The sequence below is a fragment of the Stegostoma tigrinum genome, chromosome 10 (assembly GCF_030684315.1).
Source record: "Stegostoma tigrinum isolate sSteTig4 chromosome 10, sSteTig4.hap1, whole genome shotgun sequence".
Classification (NCBI taxonomy): Eukaryota; Metazoa; Chordata; class Chondrichthyes; order Orectolobiformes; family Stegostomatidae; genus Stegostoma; species Stegostoma tigrinum.
Window position 1 is genome coordinate 44,033,952 of NC_081363.1, and position 10,636 is coordinate 44,044,587.

Below are 10,636 nucleotides of genomic sequence, written 5' to 3' on the forward strand. Positions count from 1 at the left end.
TGATTCTCACTTGTAATACATTTACGGACCATGAATATTCATTAACATACACCATTTTCATTTTGAAGGTCTGACCCAATTTTAAAGTCAGCAGTTAATGGGCTCAAGCTAGTTTAAAGATGGTATGCAGTAGATTGGCTTTGAGTTGCAAGGCCAACACTTTCCCTCACTTAACTCTGTGACACAGGAGAAGGGATCAGGAAAATAGCAACTTGCTTGGAGGGTCAGGCCAGCAAAGGTGAGTCAGGGATAAAGGGGGCAGGGTGCAGTGGATAAGGGATTCAAGGGATAATAGACGGTGGGGTCGAAGTCATGGCAGAGTGAAGTAGGAAAAACTTAGGTGTCATTGATGTGGTGGGGGTAAATATCAATCAAGCTAAAAAAGTAAGGTGCCCAAAGTCAGGACTGTCTAAATAGGTAACCATCACTTGGGTGTTGACTGGCACAAAGAGCTTTTAGTTCATGTAATAATTACAGTAATCCCTACTGAAAGTAAAAGCCATTGTCTAAGACTGATGCATAGAAAGAAGGGTCAACTGAGCCTGCAGGTTCAGCTGCATTCCAGAGTGACAAGTACAACAGTGGACACTAACATGAACATTAAATAAAGAATGAAGAATAAAACATTAGAGATAACAAGGTGTAGTGCTGAATGAACACAGCAGGCCAAGCAGTATCAGAGGAGCAGGAAAGCTGACGTTTCCTCAGTTTCTGAAGGTCAAGACCTGAAACAACAGCTTTCCTGCTCCTCTGATGCTGCTTGGCCTGCTGTGTTCATCCAACTCTACACCTGGTTATCTCAGATTCTCCAGCACCGGCAGTTCCTACTATCTTTGTAAGAGTAAAACATTGTTTCTTTCATAATGAAGGAAGTTACCTTTTCCTGTCACCACCAATACATACCAAAAAAGAGGTGTTCCAGTAAACTTAGCTCTTTGAGCTAGTTTCAACAAAGTGATGATGCACTTTATTCATAGTTAATTAATGTGAAATATCTACAAATGAAATTTAAATTTTGAAATATATCTTATGGCACCTCTGTGCTTTCAAGTATTACATTAATGGCCATGGAGTTGGGCAGGAAAGTTGCAGTTATGAGACACTGCCTTACTGTTTGAGGATGAGACTTTTTTTTTGTTTTTGTGGATGTTACTGACTGGGCCACCATCTACAGTTGCCCTTGAGAAGTTGGTGGCGAACCGCCTTCTTGAACCACTGCAGTCTACATGCTGCAGGTAGATCCATAATGCCATTAGAGTGGGAGTTCTGATCCAGCAACAGTGAAAGAATGGCAATATTTTTCCAAGTCAGGATGATGAGTGGGTTGGAAGGGTTCCCAAGTGGTGGTGTTCCCAAGTATCTACTGCCTTTGTCATTCTGGATGGAAGTGGTGGTAGGTTTGGAAGATGCCCGCTGATGGCAGGTTTCAACAAAGGAAAAAAAAGCTTTCCAGCTGCACGAATGTATGTATCTTACACATGTCAAACACTAAAATTTTAATCGTAATCCAAAGGAAGCATGAACATGAGAATTGGAGATATTCCCTCCCATTCCTTAAATGACATGTCCATCCTGGGCCTCCCGCAGTGCCACAATGATGCCACCCGATGGTTGCAGGAACAGCAACTCGTATTCCACTTGGGAACCCTGCAGCCTAATGGTATCAATGTGGACTTCACAAGCATCAAAATCTCCCCCTCCCCCACTGCATCCCAAAACCAGCCCAGCTCGTCCCCGCCTCCCTAACCTGTTCGTCCTCTCACCTATCCCCTCCTCCCACCTCAACCGCACCTCCATTTCCCACCTACTAACCTCATCCCGCCTCCTTGACCTGTCCATCCTCCCCGGTCTGACCTATCCCCTCCCCACCTCCCTACCGATACTGTCCTCTCCACCTAAATTCTCCTCTGTCCATCTTTGGTCCGCCTCCCCGCTCTCCCTATTTATTTCAGAACCGCCCCCCAATCCCCCTCTCTGATGAAGGGTCTAGGCCCGAAATGTCAGCTTTTGTGCTCCTGAGATGCTGCTTGGCCTGCTGTGTTCATCCAGCTCCACACTTTGTTATCTTGGACTCTCCAGCATCTGCAGTTCCCATTATCTCATGAGAATTGCACTTGGCACACACTTTCGGTTACATCACTCAGAATGGCACACTGACAAATTCTAAACCCCACACCCCCAACCCTGATGTCAGTGAGGTACATAAAGGGCAAAACTGGGATGATTTTTATTTTTATCCCAATCACAACTGAGCTCTTCATTTGTGATAATGGGAACTGCAGATGCTGGAGAATCCAAAATAACAAAGAACATATATATACCACATTGGCAGATGTGCAGGTGAACATCTGTTTGATATGGAAGGTCATCCTGGGGCCTGGGATGGGGGTGAGGGAGGAGGTGTGGGGGCAAGTGTAGCATTTCCTGCGGTTGCAGGGGAAGGTGCTGGGTGTGGTGGGGTTGGAGGGGAGTGTGGAGCGGACAAGGGAGTCACGGAGAGAGTGGTCTCTCCAGAAAGCAGACAGGGGTGGGGATGGAAAAATGTCTTGGGTGGTGGGGTCGGATTGTGGATGGCGGAAGTGTCGGAGGATGATACGTTGTATCCGGAGGTTGGTGGGGTGGTATGTGAGGACGAGGGGGATCCTCTGGGGGCGGTTGTGGCGGGGGCGGGGTGTGAGGGATGTGTTGCGGGAAACACGGGAGACGCAGTCAACGGCATTCTTGACCACTGCGGGGGGAAAGTTGTGGTCCTGGAAGAACGTGGACATCTGGGATGTGCGGGAGTGGAATGCCTCATCCTGGGAGCAGATGCGGCGGAGGCAGAGGCGGAGGAATTGGGAATAGGGGATGGAATTTTTGCAGGAGGGTGGGTGCCGGAGTAGTGTATTCTAGGTAGCTGTGGGAGATGCTGCTTGGCCTGCTGTGTTCATCCAGCTCCACACTTTGTTATCTTGAGCTCTTCATTTATCAGCTTTGTACAGATGCAAATATGAAGTTCAGAACATTGTTACAGATGAGAAATGGCACCGTCTCAGTTATTTAAAAATTTAAATTAGTGGTTTCAAATCCTTTGTACATAGAAAGCAACTATTAGTAAGACTTAATTTGTTGCATGTTTCAAAATGCATAGCTTATAGCAGAGCATTTCATGTTTGAACAAATTATCACATGTTTATATTAACTTGTAACTTTTTTATTTACCTACTTTCTGAATATAGTAATATCACACAATCTACAAATGTCTAAAGTAAAACTTTGGCACTATATAGTTTGCGTTCAGCAACAGGGTTAGTTTGACACTCCCACAAATTTTTCATACATCTCAAACACACCATAAATAACTGATTTGTTACAAGTTGTCGTATTTACTTGCAAATGCCAACCCATTCTTAGCAACAGCAGCAGTAAGGAAAACAGATTATTGCTAGGTTCCAATATGTTACTTTTAAAATTAGTTCTGGTCTTGTGTTCGTGTCCAGGTAATGAAACTGAGAAATATATAGTTTATCATATATCAGAACATTAAAAAAAATTCACATTCATTTCATGAACACCAAAGTTAATGTTTACATCACAATACCCACAGAATGAAATGTTTAATACAATCGGCAGTTACTGACAAACACACACCACTTGGAAGTCTGCAATTTTTTCCTGGTCAACATCTATATGAATATGAACATGAAAAGGAACATTATAACAAGTAATGCAGTACAAACAAGAAACATATTGCACCAAAACTGTCTTTGCTAATACAAGTAAACTTTCTTGATCAATTTTTCACCCCTGGAAAAATGATTCATGTGCTGAGTTCCTTTTAAAATCCTTCTAAAAGTACAAGGGTTTCTGAATTACCTAATCATTTTTAAGATGACTTTTAATTTAGAAAGATTTATCACAAACAATCCAATAGTGCATGAAAAAGGAGGACATTTTTGAGAAACAATGTTATTTAAAAGCTTTTGCAGACATTTGGCAATGGGGAAAATAGCATGAATTATTCAGAAATGCAAGGATATTCATATCAATAATACAGCCAAAACCATTTATATTGTTAAAATGGGTCAGTGGGAAAAATGTTGATGGTATCACGTTATAAAGTAACAACAACCAATGCCAACAGAATGTTCAGTATGCAAGTAAATCCATAATTTATTGGTCTGGAGACACAAGACTGACACTCTAGAAAGCATTGGCAAAGACACACAGAATACTGTGTCCAACTGTGGTGTCCATTTATGAAAAGACATACATACTGTAAAATCTTCAAAGAAGAGTAATAAAAACAATAATTTTAAACAATCCAGGAGAGGTTAAAGTGGATTTTTCAGGGAAAATAACAAATAAAGTAAAGAAATAAGGTAAAGGGTCAAAAAGGGAAGAGTTGAGGAAGAATGTTGGATGTGCCCTGAAGAAAGGTCACTGGACCCGAAACATTAACTCTGGTCCTCTGTCCGCAGACACTGCCAGAAAGTTTCTCCAGCAATTTCTCTTTTTGTTTCAGGAATAATGTGAGTTTCAACTTTTATCGATACAAATGACGATTGCTCTGATAGAACATAAGAACCAGGAGTAGGAGTAGGCCATTTGGCCCTTTGAGCCGGCTTCATCATTCAATAGGACCATGGCTGACCATTGTGTGGTCTCAGTTCCATCCTCACACCATAACCTTTACTTCCTTTACTATTCAAAAAAATCTTTGCTTTAAAAAACATTCAATGAGGAAACCTCAACTACTTCACAGGGCAGGGAATTCCACAGATTCACAACCCTTTGAGTGAAGACATCGTTCCTCAATTCAGTCCTAAATCTAGTCCCCCTAATTTTGGGGCTATGCCCCCTTGTTCTTGTTTCACCCACCAGTGGAAATAACCTCCCAGCTTCTATCTTATCTGTGCTCTTCATAATTTAATATATTTCTATAAAATTCACCCCCACCTCTCATTCTCCTAAATTCCAATAAATTTAATCCCAGTGCACACAGTTTCTCCTCATAAGTCAACCGTCTCAACTCTAGAATCAACCTTGTGAATTTTCTCAGCACCCCTTCCAATACATCCTTTCTCAAGTAAGGAGACCAAAACTATATGCAGTACTCCAGGTGTGGCCTCACCAGCACCCTATACTGCTGTAACACAACCTCCCTGCTTTTAAACTCAATCTCTCAGGCAATGAAGGACAAAATTCCGTTTGCCTTAATTACCTGTTGTATCTACAAAACAACCTTCTGTGATTCACGCACAAGGACACCCAAGTCCCTCTGCACAACAGCATGCCTCAATGTTTTACCATTCAAATAATAGTCCATTTTACTGAAATTCTTACCAAAATGGTTGGCTTCACATTTTTCAACATTGAAGTTCATCTGTCAGACCTTTGTCCACTCTTTTAAACTATCTATATCCCTCTGCAAACTTTCAGAGTCCTCTACACATTTTGCTCTACCATTCATCTTAGTGTCATCCGCAAACTTCGATACATGTGGTCCCCAACTTCAAATCATCTATGTAAATTATAAACAATTGCAGTCCCACAATATCCTGGAGGCACACCACTGGTCAATATTCATCACCCAGAAAAGCACCCATTTATCTCAGCTCTTTGCTTCCTGTTAGTTAACCAATCCTCTTTCCATGCTAATACATTGCCCATAACACCATGCACCTGATGAACAGGTAATACTCACACATACAACATTATGCTCCATTGCTGTGAATCAACATAACAGTAAATCATGATCCAACTTAAAAAAAATCACTAAGCAACCCCATAAGATGACTTTTGTAAGTTAGTGATCTCAGAGACAGAACTACAATGTATGAAATCTACAAGTACAAGGTATCTCATATAAATACAACACACACATTTAAAATATAATTTGCAGGGTTTTTTTTAAAAACATAGAATCCCTACAGTGTGGAAACAGGCCCTTCGTCCCAACAAGTCCACACCGACCCTCAGAACATCCCACCCAGTCCCATCCCCCTATAAACCCACCTAATCTACATATCCCTGAACATGAAGGGCAATTTAGCACAGCCAATCCACCTAGCCTGCACGTCTTTGGACTGTGGGAGGAAATCGGGGCACCTGGAGGAAACCCATGCAGACACGGGGAGGATGTTTGGAGTTTGCACAGTAACCTGAGGCTGGAATCGAACCCAAGTCCCTGGTGCTGTGAGGCAGCAGCACTAACCGCTGTGCCATGGTCCTGCTCCATATTCTTTGCTTACTTGTCATATGTTTACTTATCACCCATCCATTGATGCCCTGAGAAGACGCTGCTCGGCTGCCAAATTAAAATGCTCCAGTTGAGAGCAGTTTGGCGCAATCTATTAGCCTCCACTTCAGAGAGCAAGTTGGTGTGGTGCTGCAGTGATATATTAGCCAAAGTAGGCAAGGACAGGGGTTTTTCAAAAGATGTGTCATTAGTGAACCAGGTAGGTTTTAAAATATAATAGAACAATCTCATGGTCAATTTCACTGACCAGCTTTTGAAGAGACATTAATAAAAACACAAAAGGTTTGGGCAGACTTGACAGGTCTGACTGCATCTGTGGATAGAGAAGAAGCGTTAACATTTCAACCCTTCTTCTGGACAAGTTTGAAATGTTCACTGTTTCTCTCACCACCAGAACAGCTGGATTTCTCCAGCATTTTCTGTTTTATTTCAGATTTCAAGCATTGGAATTACTTTGCTTTTATTTGAAAAAGTAACTTTGGTGAACTAATAAACTCCTTTTGGTGCAGCAGGTTTCTGATGAACAATTGCAGCTGACCTCTTGCCTATGCAAAGAGAAAGCAGATTAATAACTATTAGCCACTCTTGTACATTTCTAATAAATCAGTTAAAAAGCTGTCACCTATAAACAGTTTAGCTACCTTTCCTCACTTGGTGTGTTTTGTCCCAAAACAGGAAAACAAAATAATTAATATGTGATCAGAGATAATGGGAACTGCAGATGCTGGACAATCCAAGATAACAAAGTGTGAAGCTGGATGAACACAGCAGGCCAAGCAGCATCTCAGGAGCACAAAAGCTGACATTTCGGGCCTAGACCCTTCATCAGAGAGCTCTCAGATGAAGGGTCTAGGCCCGAAACATCAGCTTTTGTGCTCCTGAGATGCTGCTTGGCCTACTGTGTTCATCCAGCTTCACACTTTATTATCTTAATTAATATGTGATATAGATAGAATATCAGAGAGTAAATTAGAGTATAAACAGTTAATTCAGTCCACATGATTTCCATTCAAAATGCATTGAAATTGGCTTATTTGTTTAACTCTCAAGAGAAATAATATGCTAATTTTTTTGATCCCTGGAGTTAATTCAGCCAACTTGATTCCTATTTCATTGCAATAAGTCAGGATTGAAATGCTCTCTGCAAGCAACAACTTGTAGTAGTACTACATGTTTGATCACTCCAGATGAACAATATATCACCAACTATTTTTGTGAATGAATAAGTTGACAGAACATCAGCTATTTTTATAGCAGTTTATGTTAAAAGTCCGTGGCATATACGACAAAAAAAACTTCAGCAACTCACAAAATCAACGCCTCTCCAAATTTTAAAGAAATGATTTGTGTTCTCTCCTCCCACTTTTTATCTGCTCTCAAATCAAAACTGCTCCATTCTGTTTCTGAACCAATTACTTAAATCTGCGAATCATCCCTTCAATTTTATCCAGTTTTTAAATTTTCATGAACATGATTGTATTGTGTGAGATGCACACAAAGTTTTCTGGTAACTTTAGAAAACACACAATTGTCATAGCCAACCATCTGAATTGTTCTTGTAGAAGTGAAAACGTCTAGAGAAACCAAACTTTCTTTGATATATCTGGCACAACAACACTGTAGCTGTCAATGTGTGGTAGTCATAAATAGCAAAAAACTGATCAAAATGTTGTCTCTGTAAAATGTGTATTGCTGACATTTGCTAATTTATTTAAATGTGAAATATTGTCTTACTGGATAATAGCATTCATTGGCTATTATAATTCAGCATTTCTGGCCTTAATAAATGATAACATACAGTAATTACCTTAAACTATTAAGGTTGGGGGGTCATACTATACATCCTCAACTTGAAATACTCAAACCAAATTTTTTTTAAAATCAGATTCAAGTTATTAGTTTTTTTTCTAAAATGTTATTCCAGACAATGAAGCATTGGGTGCTGTTTAGTTAACTAATATTGTCAAACCGTGAAACAACCATTATGCATGCAAACAAAGCCACATAGGGAGTGTTTCAATTTGACTGTTACAGAGTAAACACTTTCCTTGGAGGGACAAATCCATTTACCCATATACAGTAAGCTTTGCAGAGTTGATTGAGCCAAAGAGTGGCACGGTGTTAACCAGAACTGTGCAGTCTGACAGCACAGGACACTTCTAAATTTCTACTTCTTGTTAAACCAAAGCCTCTCTCACATTAGGAATAATATTGGCTTGCATGGCTAGAGCCAAATTAAAAAGAATTCCTGCTCCAATGATTACTCCAATTGTCAAACATGCCCTGAAGTACAATGAACCGCTCCTCATCATTGTCACCATGTAAGAAAACATTACCATGATACTGAATGTAAGCATCATATCTAAAAATTAACTGTTTCTTTTTCTCTCTCACTCCCCACAGAGGCAGCCAAACCAGCTGGGTTTCTCCAGCACTTTGTTTTTACTTCAAACCCCACTGTTTGGGACTTCTACCATTTGGCAGTGCAGTTTCACTGCAACACAATCAGGGGTTCAATACAGGAATGTCTGGATGACATGAGCATGGGTTACATACTTGGCCTACCTGGTTTTCCCAGCAGCTATAAGCCCCATTCTCAGAGTTCTAAGCAATGAGAGGAGATCCATCTCCCTCAGTATGATGGTAGAATGCTGAAAGAATGGCAAGTCCCAAGCTTCCAAGTCCAGGGCTGTGCATCCAGATAACACAAAAGATTTCGTAAAGAGGTATGCTTGAAATGAATCAATTTTCACTTTAAAAGAACTGAGCTGTATGTTAGTTTTCTTTTCTTGCCACAAATCCCTGTTGCTCTATTTGGTTCTTAAACTATCAAACCTATTCATTATTTGTGTGACTAGACAATTACCTGGACACCAGGAATAGATGTCAGCCTTGGCTTTAATTCTTGGGTTCAAATCCCTTGGACCTGAGCTCATAATGCAGGCTGCTGTATATGTTCCACTTACCCTCTTTTAGATGAAAGTTTAAAAAGATCTGTTGGCGTTATCGGAATAAGAGCAGGACCAGACTTCTGGCCAATACTTGCTCCCCATCTTAAAACAAAATCCAAATACTTTCTCTCATTTCTGTATGATCTGGAGAATTTGGTGTGCACAAACTGATTATGACATTTCCGACAACACAAAAGTGACTGGACTTGACGGCTAAAGCAGTGGAGAACATCGTCAAACCAGCAACATGGGGAATTTGCTGTGAAAGGCAGGTCCAAGGATTAGAATTGACACAGAAATACAAGGGCAAATATATGATCACACTCACTTCGCTTAGACACATACCATCATTATGTGTTGCAGCAAAGCAATGCCTGATTACCGAAGAAGAGCAGAGAAATGATACGTGAGACGGTGGGACCGGTCATGATCCACAAAATGCTCACGGTAGTAGCTATGAAGAAAATAACTTCGTTGAGAGGGGAATGGCCACAATCCATTCGTGGTGCTTTGTCAATCAGTGCATGAAACCAGCAGCAATATGATTTAATCTCAGAGACGACGGGCTTTTCCTGTTTATTTGATTGGAAATGGTGTGCGGGGATACAGGGAAAAGGCAGGGGACTGGCAGTAGATAACAGCGAAGACAGGATGGGCCGAATGGCTTCCTCCTGCACCAGAGTAACTCGGTGATTCTGGCGCCTTCAGCAGCTTGCAGCGTTGCCTCGAACGGCATCCACACAAACCTCAGCCGGAAAACAACAAGCCCCAGTTTCCCCGTCCCTCGGACAAGGCGACCGGTCCCAGCTGTCGACTGTTCACTCAGCCCGAGCTAACTACTTCATTCAGGCGATGAGGAAGCGAGATTTATTTCTCACCCGTACAAGAAACCCTCAAAATTCAAAAAGAAATCGCAATCCCGCGGATACTGGAAATCTGAAATGAGTACAGAGAAACTCGTCAGGTCGCGGTAGCATTTGTGCACAAAGTTACTGTTTCAAGTCCAATGTGCCTTCTTCAGGTCTGTATAAGATCAATCTACTCAAGGCTGTGCGGACTCAAATTTTAAAAAAAACTGTCCAACGCTAAATAATGGCACGTTGTCATTACCCCAACAAGGAATAAAAAACACACACAAACGCCCCGAGCCCAATGTGGTGCTAAGATTGTGTACTTAAGAGAAAAGGGGAAAGTTTCCAGCACTGACTCAATTACCTTCAGCATCCGGATCTCTCGGAGTGCAATCTTCTTAATAACCGGATCGTCCTCAGACTCCACAAACTTTTTAATCGCCACGATCTGGCCGGTGTCTTTGTTCCTGCACTTGAAGACCACGCCGTAAGAGCCCTCGCCGATTTTGGCGATCTTTTCGTATTTCTCCATACCGCCGGTCCTGTGCCTCTCACCTGAAGCTCGACACCTCCAGGCTGTAAAAATGGCGCGG

At 41.5% G+C, this 10,636-nt stretch overlaps 1 protein-coding gene across 1 annotated transcript in view; it reads right to left on the reverse strand.

Annotated features, from left to right (window-relative positions):
* cdkl1 (cyclin dependent kinase like 1 (CDC2 related kinase)) overlaps positions 1–10,636 on the reverse strand; it is a 35,141-nt gene extending 24,505 nt beyond the window's left edge. The window contains exon 1 of the mRNA XM_048538348.2: positions 10,408–10,636. Coding sequence (XP_048394305.1) covers positions 10,408–10,575 — 168 coding nt within the window. The 5' untranslated portion in view covers positions 10,576–10,636. The remainder of the gene's footprint in view (positions 1–10,407) is intronic.